Genomic DNA, 14,541 nt, shown 5'->3' with positions numbered 1-14,541 from the left:
TCAAACAACACAGTTACTCGATAGGGTTGCCTTTGTCAAGTCTGGCAGTGAAGACAGGTCCATGACCTGATACTCAAGGAGTACTGATACACCGGGGTTAGATTAAAACCTACCAACACCACTTGCAGCACCTGAATTTTCTCTAAGAGCTGGAAACTGTGATCTCAGAGATGAAAACTGCTGTTGAGAAAGCTGCAAGAGGGGAGAAGTGGGCCACACTAGGGGGTCCTTCTGCACAATTCAAAGTGCCCGTAGTGATCCACCTGCTGCAGGGCAGAAGTTTTTGCTCTGCTGCCTGCAGACCCGTAGCATCTTCTGCCTATGTCGTAAAGATCGGTGTGTGAAGTTTCTAAATATGCCCATGAGCTCTGGAAAAATGGTAAGGATCCTTATAATAAAAATAGGTGAAAACTGTGACCTTCGTAAAACCACACAGATGCTGTGTATTATTTAAAATAGTCATGATTTTGCTTCCAGTTTCTCGTCCAGTAAGAGGCAATGCTTCCACACTAAGTCTTGACTCCGACTGTGTTCAGCCCGGGACTGAGGTTTGTTAGAGAGGCTGGGGGATATTGGCTGGATGTCTGCCTGCTTCATCACGAAACGGTGTCTGAGCTGCGGCAGAGACGTGGCCTTCAGCCCCTGCTCGGACTTCTCTCCTCCTGCAGGCACCAAGTGCAGACAGCAGGTGACTGCAGACAACCCATCGTGTGTGCTCTCGCCCTTCGCACCTCGAGGCTGGCGAGTATGAACTAATTTAGCTTGCTTCATTGTTCGCTCCTCACAGACATTTTCAAGGGCACGCACTGCACAGTTCCCTTGCAAACACACTTGGGCTGGCACGGATGAGATGTTCCCATCCTCCCGGACCCACCAGGGATCGGTTACAACAAGCTGTTTGTTACCTGCCCCGGAGGTCAGAGAAACACCGGTCGGAGCAAGCAAATTACCCAGATGCAGCTGGAAGACAAGCAACGCTAACCAGAGAGGAAAATGGCCCCAGCGGGCATATTCCAGATAAATCGCAGCGAGGCCAGCAGGGAGGATTTTCATTTTCCAGCAGCTCGGTCAATCTGCACGGGCCACCGGGCTGTGTCTCCATGCCTTGGCCCCCGGGGCTCCTGTCTCCACCTTCTGAGCATCCTTTGGGCTGCTGGGCCAGCGCTCCTGTTCTGCCTCTCCGTGATTTCAGCCAGCACATTTTCCCAGCAGGATTTAATCCTCTGACTACGGAGCTACCAAGGCACACTCTGTTTATGTTTCTGCATTTTTCCCTTCTACAGCCACGAGGCCTCGAAATGTTATTCTGAACAACAGATATGTGATTTTGGGGTAATGATTTGTAGGCGATGACCTAGCGTTGCAAATAGAATTTAAAAATGAAACTCCCCCAGTCTTGTAATTCTTTGTTCTTCCAGCCCTCAGTCCCTGTGTCCGCATCTCCCCCAGCCCAGCAGCAAACATGGAATTTATCGGGACACATTTCTGTCTCCTGCATATTCCGTACTGTTCCAGCCTTCACCTCTCCCCTACCATGGCCCGCGTTCAGCCCTTAGCGGTTGGACTTGATGATCTGGGAGGTTTTTTCCAACCTAAATGATTCTCTGATGCTTCCATGATACCTTTGAACACAGATTGCCATCCTCACTGGTGGGGAAGGTCCTGCAGAAGAGCCCCACGAGATCTGAACCCCTTCCCTACCCGCCTGGAAACTCTGCTGAAGCAGAAGCCAGTTTCTAAGCTGGGACCAGAGGGGGGAATTTATCGAGCCCGCTTGCTTTAAAACCCTTCTCAGTGCCTGCCAAGCTTCCCAGACAAACCATTGCCTGGACGGGGGCAGGTACATGTTGGGAGCACCGTTGCCCTCCAGGACACGAGGCGTGCAGGCGTAGCTCCCGGTGCCGTCCCCGGCATCGCTCCAGCCGCCGCGGCGCCTGCTGGCAGGCTGTTGGCAGCCGGTGTGATTTACGGGCAGGGGTTTCGGCATCTGGCAGCAGGATGCCGGGGGGGGGTTGCAGCGTTTTCTTTCGCCACATCTGGCTCGAGGAGTTAGAGCTTCTCCACCGCAGCCGCTAACCAGCGCCTCGCTGCCCGGCCCCGGCAGGAAACGAGCCCGAAGGCCCCGGCAGGTTCCTTCCCCCTGGGAGATGTGGTGAGCGGTGCCAACGCTCCTGCAGCTCCTGCTCCGCTCGCTCCTTGCTCACAGCTTGGCCCTGGGGAGTTACAGCTGGGGTGGCATCACCGGCATGATAACAAGGGCTTCGAGCCTTTGCTTTCATGGACTTGCAGTGCTGGAGCAAACGTGTAGGTCCAGCGTGAAAGGCATCGAGGTGCCTAAATCTCATCCTGGCAGGACCACGTCTGCGATTCGAGGCACTGTGCAACGCACCAGGCTCGTGTCTGCAGGCTGTCATCTCCTTATCACGCCGCGCTGATAGTGCTGAGCAGCCCGTCGTGCTCATCGCTGCCACCGGCTGCCCACAAAACTGGAGGCAAACACTTTGGTGAGTGGCCAGGAAACCGGGACCACAAGCAGAATCATGGGGTTAAGAAACGGAAGCGAAGACGCAGGGTCAGTATTTCTGAAAAGGAACAGCACGTGAGAGGCTGGGGAAGAAAACCCCACAAGGCTGGCCCACGGTCACGAGGGGGAGCAGAAGGAAGCGCCTGGCCCTACCCCCAGGTCCCGAGCAGCGTTAAGCCCCAGGCCAGCTACGTCCTCTGCAAACACCGTAAAGAGCCCATAGGGGCAGATTCGTGATGCAACCTCACTTATTTTCTTGGCGTATTTCCTTCCCAGTAGTGTTTGGGAAGTGGAGTAAGAAGAAGCCACGACAGACAGCGCGGTTTGGGATAAAGTTTGGGATAAAGGCTTTGCAATAACTGCAGCAAAGCCTCAAGAAATTCCCGCTGAGCTGGTCCTGTCCCCGCCGCGGCCAGCACAGAGTGGTTCATTTGGATCGAAGCATTTGCACCAAAACCTCAGCCCCATCTGAAATTCCAAGGAGAGGAACGCATTACACAGAGGATCCAACCAGGGGATATCCCAATCTACCTTTTTTCTCTAAAATCTAACCAAGACAGGAGAAAATCGGAGGTGAGACTAACCCGAGGGCAAACCCCCCCATCAGTTTGCATCCTGTTATACGCACTCCGTATCACACCCCCATCGCGTCGCACTGAAGACACGAGTTTCATTCTTTGGCGAAGCCCCTGCGTTACCAGCAGCTGGCAGAGATGACCCTTTGGGACAAAGAGCCACGGCTGGTGCTTCTGAGAGGCAAAATCTACCTTTATCTCCGTAATTTCATCCACCAGTGGCCGGTGCAAGGCCAGGATTGCTAAAAGGAGATGGGGAAGGACTTGCAGACAATGCAGAGTTCGGTGCTGCTGGGAAAGACAACGGCAAAACACCAATTTCCATCTGACTTCAGGAAAAACCCCACTGTGACCCCAGATCAGAAGCCTGGGACGAGCAGAGCCAGCCAAAGCCCCACGAGGTGCTTCCACGCCGCTGTGCTCTGCACCGAAGCTGCAGCCTCGATGCCCACCCGGCTGCTCTCACCGAGCCTTCGTGCCCTCGGGGTGAGGCACAGGCACGTCCTCATGTCTGGGTACGACAGGTTGTAAAGGAAAACAAGGAAACACCCCAGAAAGCATTAATTAAAACCACTTTTCTGCTCCTCATCTTCAAAATAACCCTCGATCAACACATTGTTAGGAAAGCTTTTAGTTTCGGAATAACATTCCTATAACATTCCTGATGAGAAAACTTCCTATTTCTCCTCTCCCCAACATCGGAGCGATTCCCAGGGGACACGCACTCGAAACGAGACGAGATATTCATTCCCACGGCTCGCCTCCCTGCGAGTCGTCGCTAGCGTTTGCTCCAAATACCCCTTGGATTTGAAGGAAAACTCCAGCACAAGCTCACAGGCGTTCATCTCACGGCAGAGCTTATCCTGAGGTCAGTCCTACAGTCAAACCTCCATGGAAGCTGCAACTTTCCCGGGTCTGACTTTAAAAGGGTTTAGGGTTCAGTGGCAGCGCCGTGCCAGGGAAGCAGGAGCTGTGATCGCCCAGAATAATCCTCCAAGACACGGGATTTCCCAAATACTAACAGCACCGAGCAGAGAAAATCAGTTTGATTGCCACGGGGTGTACAGAGCTGAAACAGCATCTGAAAATGATGCAAACACACAGAGAAAGCTTGTTTCTACAGCCTGCGAACGGACTGGTCCTACCTCTGGTCCGTTGGCTCCCGTGCTGCTAAAGGCATGAGAAATTGGAAATATTCTGCTTTAACCAGCAGAAACAGCTGGTTCTCAGGACGAAGTCATTGAATTGGAGACGGAGAAATGGGTGTAAGCGCTGTCACCTTACCAGAAATGCACTCCTGCTACTCCTTGCCAGCAAAATGAATGGGAGTAATAATTGTTCACATCATTTGCAGAACGGATCCTGGTCAAATAGGGTAGGTCGCAGTCAATGAAGGTAATTCAGAAGGAAAAGAGGAGGGAATTTCTCGAGCAGCTGCTCAGGACTTGTTCATTGAGCTGTGCACAAGGCGATGCTGACGGACTCGGCGTGTGCAGCAGGAGCTCCTCGTAACTCACGGTGTGCACAAACCGCTCCCGAATTGTTTATTTTTAAAAAACAAGAGCCCAACACTTGCTAAGACATCAATACGTTAGCAACTCTTGGAAAGAGCTTGAGATCTGCTTTGTAAAAGCAATTTTGAAAGCGTGTGATAAGGAGAGCCCTCTACTAGCAGAATACTTCTGGAAATGTCTTTACACGGGGCTTGAATAAAGAGCAATGAGAGATACATTTCTTACCTCTTCTGTCGGAGTTACCTGCAGAAAAATAAAACACAAGTCTCTTAGCAACAAAGAAATAGACGTTCTAATAAGATCAAAGCCTGAAATAGCAACAGATTTAGCAACTGTCATCATCTTCCTGCACGTCTTGCTTTTAAAACGCCAGCTACTAAAGACTACTAAAGACACGAGGAAATAAACTTCAGTTTTCACTTAGTAGTAAGGAAAAAGGAACAAAAAGCTTTGCTGGTTATAAAGGATTTATATATATATAGGTTGAGAGAAGCAGGAGCTGCCTGTGCGGTGTGTACAGCTCTTCCACCCCAATCCGTGCAGATGAATGGAGAAGGCAGCCCTAAAACTAATTCTGCTCCTTGCCAAATCTCTGGAAATAAAGGGAGAATTGGCTCGCCCGTTTGCTCGGGGGACTGGCCCCAAGTGGGAAGCCACCTCCAGCCTTGCCACGGCCACCGCGTGACAGCACAGCGCGAGGAGCTCCCCACAAGCAGTAACACAAGTCACAAAAACACAGCAAAGACAAAAAAAATTATAAACCCAGCCCGCTGCGAGCAGACATCGTGTTATAAAGTCCCAGTTTCGGCTGTGCTCAAGGCTTTTGCCTTCATTACTCTCACCATTTTTTCTCAAATGAGAAAAATGAGCGCCAAGAGGGGAACGGGAGCAGGATGGCATCTCGTGGAGCGTGGCACTGGCATTTTCTGTCCCAGGGACAAGGCTGGGTGGCACGTCCTGGGAGGCACGGTGCTGGAAACCACCTCGGGGCACTCGGGTTTGGGCTTCACGCTGCACCCAGCCTTGTTCCTTCCGGACCTGCACCACGCCTGATGGCAGAATATCAGCTCACCTCCCCAGATAAACCCTACCAGATGGGTCTGCATCATCCTACATCCCCAGCTCGGCCGATTTTGGATAATGAGCCCACCTGGCAGCTTTTCCTAGGAGCTAGGTCTCACCCCTGCTTGGCCACCGCTAATCAAAGCCTTAAATCCTTTGGGACCTCCTTGTGCACGTGCTTGTACAGTGTTAAAAGGTGCGGGCTAAGCCCACGGCTGGCACCAAAACGCAGCTAAACGGCTGTGTAGCAACGCTCTGGGTGATGCAAGCTCTGCAGCTCAGCACCATTCTGGTGTCATTCATTGCTGTGGCTTACACAGACTCGCTGAGGACCAACTTGTCATCCAGCACCTAGGAGCTGCGCCCCATTTCACCCTGAGGAAACCACAAAAAGGGACGGATTTCATCTGTGACAGAAGCGGCATGAGATCCTGGGACTCCTGGTACGCCCAGAGTCTCGGCAAGAAGCTGCTGCTGCTTTCTGTTTTGTTGTTCCCTGTCTGAACCGCAGAGACCAGAGCAGGATAAATCCGTTTGGACCTGGTGACTTCAGCGAGCTGTGTATTTCGTATCCCTACGGAATTTGCCCCAAAGTGCCTTCTCGCTCCTACTTCTCATCAAAACAAGAGAAGAGGAGAGAAGCAAAGCCAGGAACAGGGCAGATGGGAGAAGGAGAGGTGAGGAAGGTGCCTTACTGTTGTGGGAAGCAGAAGAGGTCTCCTGGCTCGGCACCGTGGCGCTGACGTTCCCCTCGGTCACCTCCGCTTCGGTGCTGGGGGCCGCGGTGCTGGGGGCAGGCGGCGTGGCGCTGGGCAGCAGCGGGGTGGCCGGAGGCACTGGGGTGGGCACCGGCATCCCCGGGGTGGAGGCGTTGGGGACGACGGTGGTGGCGTTGGGGGAGATGCTGGGGGCTGTGGTCGTAGCCAGCTCCGACGGCAGGGTGGAAGCAGCCGCCGGAGAGCTGGCGTTGAGGCCGTGGGCGCTCGTCGTCCTGCCGTCCTCGGGAGCTGCCGTAGGAGCTCTGCTGGGGCTCCTGGAGGAGGTGGGCGCTGCGGTGGGGGGCTCTGAAAGCAGGGGAAGAAGGAGAAAGGAGCACCCTGAGGTACCCTTTCGGGCCGCTGCGGGACGTAGGGGCTGGTTTGTGCTGCTGTGACTACAGGGGTGTAAAACACGAGGGGAAAAACTAGCAAAAAATCCCACGTCCAGGGCAGAGAGCGCTTTGCACGTCATGGAGACGTGAATCCTATCAAAGCAGCTCACTTGAGTACCTAATATGAAATGGGGAAGGCTCAAAGGCTAGAGCCCCTATCCCCCTTAAGAGAGGTTCAGTATTTGCTAGGAGAAAAATCTGCAGGTCCCATCTGAGTACCACTCTTTCCTCAGATGCTTTTACTGTATCTCAGCTAACAAAAGGCAGGAGAGGTGAGACACCGGGCACACGAGCACTCCTTTCACCCTAAAAATGGTCTAGGGGAACAGAGAGGCGACAAGGAGCACGGCTTACCTGTTGTAACATTGTGAGCACCTACGCTGATCAGGCCACTTCCCAGCAAAAGGACGAAGAACCACAAATCCATGTTGACCTGAAAAAAAAAAAAGAGCACAAAGAAGAGTTATTGAAACCGTTATCAGCTGTCTCCCAAATTAGTTCAAGTTGGGGATGCTGCTGGGCGCCCTGTACGTGTAGAGCTGGGGTCCCTGTACGTGGGCAGGATTTATCTGGACGTTCATACGTCCCCAGCCGGAGGAGAAATCCCACCCTGGTGGACCAGGAAAGGTGGGAAGGGATGAAGCAGGGAATGAGCAAACCCTGGGAGGTGATGAAAACCCGCACGGAGGAGCTCACGATGGAGCCGTGCGCTGCGTTTCTTCCCAGGAAGCGTCCTGCAACATCACAGGGCGATGCCATCGGTAACGTCATTTTTCCCAGAACAACCCCCAGGCTTTCTACCCCAGCCCTTTAAACACAAGCTCCAAGTTTTTATGGGGTTTTTCCCCCAAAAAAAGCCCCGAAAGCGCAGGTACGGTTGCCTCCTCCCAGCCAGATAAGCATCAGAGGCTCGGACAAAGGGAAGCAGGAGGTGAGATGCCACCACCCTGCCCAAACCCTGCCCCAAGTGTCCCAAGACCAGGAGCTCAGCGTGGGCTCCACCTGGCACCCACTGGCACCTTCCTCCGTGCTTCGTGCCACCAGCGCGGTTTCACCCCTGCGATTCAGCCTAAATCCCCCTCCCCTTCAACTCATCCCGCCTTGTTTGTTCTCGTCGTGTTTATTTGAAGATGCTTCGGTCGAGACCCATCCCAAAACCTGGGCAAAAGGACAAGGCTGAGGTCACGAACAGCGGAAGCTGCAGAAACGCGCGCTCCTCCCAGCCCCAGCCGGCCCCGCGGCGTCCTCCCACCACCGCCACCACCCTCCTACATTTTCTTCCTCCCCCCTAACGACCAACTGGCCGAAGATTGCCCTGAGCTCAGGGCTCAGGAGGTCGGACAGACCCCTTCTGCCCACAGGGAAGGGAAGCAGAAGGAAGCCAAGCCCCAGAGGTAAGAGGTTGCCTTCAGCCCGCTGCGCAGCCGGCCCCGCGTATGCCAGGGCTGGCTCCGAGGGGTCCCAACGATGGGAGCAGCCACCCCTGCGGCAGGTTTAGCCGCGGGTTACAGTGCCTGCCTGGGTCACCTTGAACCCATTTGGGCCTCCAGGTGCTGGCCAGAGCAGGGGTGGCCTCGCAAGGCCTCCCCGAGGTCCTGCTCCAGCATGGGATGCGCTAAGGATGGGCACGGCTACTTGGGGAAGCTGCAGCTGCAGGGTTTGGCTGGCACACGGCACCCGGTGCTCGATATGTTCGGTGCGACTTGTTAATGGGACCGTTTTGACTGTGGAAAGAAAGGTTTTTGAGGCTGAAGGACAGACAACGTGCAGCTGGAGCGCTGGGAAGAGCTCTGCCGCGCTCCCTGCAAGCCTCGGGGACGCCAGCTCTTGCTCCCGGTACCAAGCAATCGCACCCCGGAGCTGAGCTTCCCTAAGCCACGCGGGTTTTCCAGCGCTGGAAAAGGAGCTGGTGCCTTCCCCGTGCTAAATTCCAGCGACACCACAACCAGGAAGGGGCAACGTTGGTGAGAACCGCAGCAACTGGCTGCAAGAGGCAGCTTTGAGCATCCTGCGCCACGGCAAAACGAAGACGAGGGGAGTGCAGCAGGCTGCCGAGAGCTGGATGTTTCCTGGCTGTTAAAGTGAAATCCCCAGGACACAGCACGCACGTGGCACCGGCACCGTGCAGGATTCCCACGCGGGGCCGGCTCCGCTCGTCCCGCTCCAAGGCAGGATTTGGGATTTCCACCCCCGTGGCAGGATTGGTACCGAGAGGAGACGTGGGCCACGAGCGAAAGATTCCAGCCGATTGCATTAGGAGGGAAGGGTCTGCAGTGGGAAGTGACGGCACGTCGCTGCGTTTTCCTGAGCTTTGCCCCGTTTTTAGGAAGAAAGAGGGATGCACGCGGTCCACGCACATCCTGGGTGAGCTCCGGCGCTTTTTAGGGCTTTGGGAAAAAGCTGTGAGCATTGAGAGCGAAAGGACCCTGGGCAGCCCCACAAGCATCACCAGAACACGGATAAAAAAAAACCTGGGAGCTGCTTCTGTTCCCGGCCACCGGCTTCATCCCCCAAAACGGATCTGGAGGAGCCAGCAAGTGCCAAAACGCTGCGTCACGCGAGGCTCCATCCCGGGGAGGGGGGGGGGCTCGCTCCCAGCCCCTGCTCTTTAAAAATCCTCCTTATCCCCAAAGGCAGCACGAACAAAGGTGAGCCGTGCCCGGCCCCTAACGTAAAAAACCTTCTGGGTTTTACCCCAAAAAGCCGGAGCGACCCGAGGCTCCCTTCCCCCTGGTCTCCCTCCCCGCTGGTTCGGAAGCCGGGGAGGAAATACTTGTCATGTTATCGCCCTCAGCACAGCCCTTGGCTGCCTGCAGCATCCTGTGCGCGCCGCACAAAAACACCCTGACGTCACGTCTCCGGCTCTGCCAAGGGGCAAGGAGCCGGCTGCAGCCCTCGGGTTCAGCCGGGGGGATCTCGGGAACGATCCCAAAGCCGAAGCTTTCCCCTGGCCGCGCTCCCAGGACCGCGCCGGGGAGGGTGCCCCCGGAGCCGCTGCCCCTCCGCCGCGCTCCGGGCTTCGGGGTTGGGGTTGTAGAAAGCTGCAGATCTCGTCGGGAGGATTGGCAGTGGTGTGGGGTGGGAGGAAATAACTGCTTGAGGCAGTAACAAGTGGCTTAAAAATGGTATCGGAGTGCTGCCGGGGGGGGATCTGGCCACAGCAGCACCTCCCTGTGCTCCCAGAAAGCAGAGGCAGCCGGAGCAGGGCACTCACCGAGCACTGCTGGGATTTATCCCCTTATCCCCGCCTCCGCCACCCTCCTAATTCCTGTGAAATGTGGCGATCCCATTCTGTGTTAAGCAGGAGACGTGACCCCGATGCTGCCCGGCTCGCCGGGACCCCCGAAACCATTTTACTGCTGCTTGGAGGACGCTGAAACGCCGTGGCTCAGCGGCGAGCACCCGACTGCCTTGTGCCGGCTCCACCCGCAGCGAAAAATAAAAACTTATTCCCTTCTCCCCTTTTTTTTTTTTTTTTGGGCAGGGGAGAGGGCACAACCGGGAGCAAGGTTTTGGCTGCCGAGCCCTTTGAGGCAGCTCACAGCAGGGCTCGACGAGAGCGAACGCAAGGAAAAAGAGAGGGGAAAGCCGGCTTTGTTTGGTGGCAGCAGGCTACGAGCACGGTGCAGCCGTCCTGGGAAACAAACCCGCTGTTCCCTCGTTCCCCATCCCCTCCATCCGTGTGTGCCCGGGGTTTTTAAGGTGCCGGGGCAGCGTGGTTTCGCAGTGCCTGGCATCGATCCTGACCCTGTTGCAGAGAGGCCGTGGAGAGGAGGGGAGCTGCGGCGAGGTGAGAGGAGAGCGGGTCCCGCGGGGAACGGGGCTCGTCCGAAACTCCTGCTCTGGATGAGACACAAGAGGGACCCCAAAAGGCCAAGACAACCCCCTCTGCTTGGGGTTTTGACCCAGACGAGGCAATTCCAGCAGCTCCTTTTGGGGCAGAGGACCGGGATCACAAGGGCCCAGGCGTTTCACTGCCATCGCGGAGAGGAGGAGACGCCGCTCTCAGGGGGGAAAGGCGTTTTGTTGCGCTAACCCGGAGTGACTAATCCCCCGCGTGTGTCTCCCAAGCTGAACCGAGGGCTTTGATGTGTCACTGAGCATCATTCCCCCACCCCGCCCTCTGCTTTTCCACTCCTCAACAGAAAAGATGAATCACAGCGACCGTTCGCCCTTCCTTGAAATGCACATCTCTCTCTTTTTTTTTTCTTTTTTTCCCCTTTTAAACAAACAGGCGGCTTCCACTCCAGCGACAGTGACAAACGCCACACCAGGAGGGAGGACGAGCTCGGGGCTTTGCTTTCTCCACCCCCGAGCACCTGCCCAACCTGTCCCCAAGCTGCATCCCCCAAATTCTCACTATTCATTCGGCACAAGGGAATGCAGAGCCCTCTTTTGAAGAGCTGGTAACGCAGACGGGGCAATATCGAGGTAGGTGCGCAGGGAATTAGGGACAGCAATGTCAAACCATCACGGGTGGGTTAAGAGAAGAGGATCGGGTGTTCCCCAGCCCGAGCTGGGAGGAAGGTTGTTCCCCGAGGTCCCCTCCTACCTCTGCTGCTGCCAAGTGGAAACCCCCGAGGCTCAGCCCCATCTCCTATCACACAGCCTCGCAAATTGGCTTTTTTACTCCCCGGACGAACGATACACGTTTAATTCATTCACAAATACCCACAAGGACCTTTGAGACCCTAGTTAAGAATAACCTGTGAACGTTTCGCGAGGGAAATCTGCAGGGACTTTAGAGCCAGGACACCCTCAGGGCTGGGAAGGAGACCCCAGCACCGAGCAGCGCCACGGGTGCCACCAGCGCCGCGTGCTCACGGCGAGCAGCGTGCCGCCAGCTCGGGGAAAAAGCCCCAGTGAGCACTGCAAGAGCCCTTGTGGTATGTAAGAGGCAAGCATCACCTCCTAGGAGCCACGAATGAATAGACACGAAGCTCCTCAGGGGAAAGGAAGCCCTGAGGGATGCCTCCAAAGGAGCCCGGAGCATCCCAGGGCTGACCAGCACCGCGGCGCTCCGCCACCCTCCGAGCGGAGGCACCGCTGGGAGCTGCCCGAGCCCCTCGGAGGGACGGAGCTACAAAGACAACCGATTACTTTCCTATTAATAATTTTCCTAATAATCCTCCTAACGAGGCTGGGCTTAATTTGCCCGCTGCTGGCTGAGGACGGACCGCGTGCGGGGGGGCTTGCGCACCGCTGCACCACGACAAACCGGGACGGGTCCGTGCCCAGCGGGTCTGCAGCACCTCCACTTTCCTCCCGGACAGTGTGGGGTTGGTAAAACGCAGCAGGGAGAGCCCTGCCGGGGATGCAAGGTGTGGGTTAGCTGGTGGTTGAAGTGTGGAGGGGGATGACAGGGGATGAAGGGCTTTTTGGAGCTGGAGCACCGGAGAACTGAGCAGCCGGAGGGGTTCCCAAAAGGACCCAGCGGTGATCAGAGCGGTACGAGGCGCGAAGCCAGAAAAAAAAGGTGAAATGCGAAGAAAAATGGGAATGGTGAGCTAAGCAGGAGGGAGCTGCCCGGCCAGGGGGCGCAGGGAAGGTACTGGTGCTGAGCTTCGACCTGGGGACTTGGTGTGGGGTTCCTCTGGGGCTGGCAGGGAGGTGAGACCTTGTCCTGGAGTAAGGAGCACGGATCTGCTGGAGTAACTCCTGCTGGCTTTGTGGGAGCCCGTGCCCCGCGAGCTGCCCGCTTCCCCCTTTGTTCCTGGCCGCACATCGCCCCGCGGGGCAGGACGGGCGTCCCCAAAAAGCAGAGAGCCAGCACCTCGGGGGCGGGAGTGGGGCTGGGCAATCCCAGCTTAATTACCCCCCAGAAAATCAAGATTAAAAAAAAAAAGAAGTCAGGTGGTACAGGAACACATCTATTTTTTTCAAGAGCATCTTTTCGGGTTTCCCCTTCTTTGTTCCAGGCACCGCTTGTGGCACCCAGAGAGGAAGCGCTCAGCCCGGCAGCTCCTTTTCAGAAAGGACCAGTTGCTTTAGGATGAAGCCCAGCCACTATTTAGCCCACCGGCATCCCTACCCAACACGATGCGTCCTGGAGAGCGAGCAAACGGCCCGCGGGCAGGGAAAACACGGGCGAAAAGAGGAAGCCAAGATAAAATAAACCGAGCCAAAATAAAATAAACCAAGCCACGCTTCGGGCGCAGCCCGTTCTGCGGGGCCGAGAGAACCTCCCAGCTGCGGGATGCTCCCGGTGAGCCAGCCACGGAGCAGCCCCCTTGAAACAAAGGTGTGGGAGGGGATCGTTCCCTTAAAATCCCGTTAGGGAGGCTGAGCCCTGCTTAAAAGGCACGCGCTCGGTCACGCAGCGCCGCCGGCCGATGGTGCTTACCCTGTCCCGGGACAGCGGCGCGGTGCAGGGAGCGGGGAGCAGCCCCCGGCTAAGAAAAGTGCAGAGGAAAGGTAAAAAAAAAAAAAAAAAAGAGGAATTTTACCTGCGGGGATGCGGCACCGCGGAGCGGTTCGGCCCTGTTGCCACAGTAACCCTCCTGGTGCAGCCGAGATCGCTGATTATGAAACTAGAAAAATCAGAGGCTGCTAATTAAGGGTGTGCCCCAGCGCCGAGCTGGCTCCGCGCGAGCGCCGCGACGCCACCGAGCGCGGCACAGCGTGGCAGCCTGCCCGTGAAAGAGCTTTTGGGGCAGTTTTACACCTTTCCGCATCACCCCCTGCACATTCAGCTCGTTTTGTTTGCCATTAAACCGGATGAACGAGACTCAGCGGAGCAGCCCTTACGTGCACGCGCACCCAGCTCACCCTCCAAGCAAGCAGGGTACCAGAGCGCACCGCAAAACCCATGAAAAATGCCTCGATGGCTATTTCCAGAGCTGCAAAACCAGAGAGATGCCGCTTTACCGTGTCAGCCCAACCAAACGCTGGGGTTTTGATGCTGCTGAGCTGAAATTTGCCGCGCCCCGAGCTCGCCGAGCCCCCTGCACCGTCCCAGCAGTGCCGCAGCGGCTCCGGGCTGGAGCTCTGTGCCCTCCTGCACTGACACGGGGGATTTGAGCTGAACATTTTGGTCTTATTGGAGGCCTTGTTTCTGACCCTTTAATAGACTTTCTTTACGGGAATTAGTCTTTTAATGCTGCGTGCCCGTGTATGTAGCATGATAAGCTGTTCTGGTGCAACCACGGAGCGAACATCTGCTGTGGTGAGCAATTAACCAACTTACTGCCAATTAGGGGCACGGCAGGTAGGAGCAGCGCAGGCAGCGGGGCAGGAAGGCTGTCCCAGGAGGAGAGAGGTCCCGATGCTCACTCTGACACCTTTCTCCTGAAATAAACATTTTTGTACGGCCTTTGGAAGTGTCCCAGTGCAATTCCAGCGCCCGGACGAGCACATCAGCATGGGCAGATATCCGAGGAGAGCTTTATGCTCGCAGCCTAGAGTAAACCCGAATAATCTGTGTGCAGGCAACGCTTAAAAAAAAAAAACAAATCCCACAAATTAGGAAACTGCAAGCACCGCAGAGGAGGAGTCAGGCACACAGACCAGGCTGGGAATGGGATGGGTGGGAGTGGGACGGGATGGACCCACGGCGACTCGGGCACATCAAAGCAGGGGGTTGTGGAGAGATTTTTGTCTTGCTAAAATAAGGTCTGAAAAGGCTGGAAACAGGTTCATAAAAATATATATATATAGAAGCTACATCTGTAAAACCAAATCCGTCTCCTAAATATTTCCTCGCATCAGCCCATGCTC

The 14,541-nt window shown here is 55.9% G+C and overlaps 1 protein-coding gene and 1 long non-coding RNA gene across 13 annotated transcripts in view; one reads left to right on the top strand and one right to left on the bottom strand.

Moving 5' to 3' along the window:
- PTPRA (protein tyrosine phosphatase receptor type A) overlaps window positions 1-14,541 on the bottom strand; it is a 100,441-nt gene that overhangs the window by 15,682 nt on the left and 70,218 nt on the right. For 10 of the 12 annotated variants that reach the window (XM_040556222.1, XM_040556226.1, XM_040556227.1 and 7 more), the window contains 3 exons: window positions 7,180-7,258; window positions 6,371-6,739; window positions 4,839-4,856 (listed from right to left, as the gene is read on the bottom strand). In XM_040556222.1, coding sequence (XP_040412156.1) covers window positions 4,839-4,856; window positions 6,371-6,739; window positions 7,180-7,258 — 466 coding nt within the window. Of the gene's footprint in view, window positions 1-4,838; window positions 4,857-6,370; window positions 6,740-7,179; window positions 7,984-8,460; window positions 8,550-13,271; window positions 13,296-14,541 lie in introns of those variants that run through there. The other 2 variants (XM_040556218.1, XM_040556229.1) reach the window with 2 other exon arrangements.
- LOC121069775 lies at window positions 9,596-14,137 on the top strand. Its single transcript, XR_005819611.1, has 2 exons — window positions 9,596-11,256; window positions 12,744-14,137. It is a non-coding gene; the product is annotated as an uncharacterized LOC121069775 (long non-coding RNA).

Source organism: Cygnus olor, chromosome 4 (genome assembly GCF_009769625.2).
Source record: "Cygnus olor isolate bCygOlo1 chromosome 4, bCygOlo1.pri.v2, whole genome shotgun sequence".
Lineage (NCBI taxonomy): Eukaryota > Metazoa > Chordata > Aves > Anseriformes > Anatidae > Cygnus > Cygnus olor.
Note: the sequence above shows the minus strand (reverse complement) of the source record. Positions and strands in the feature narration are given on the sequence as shown.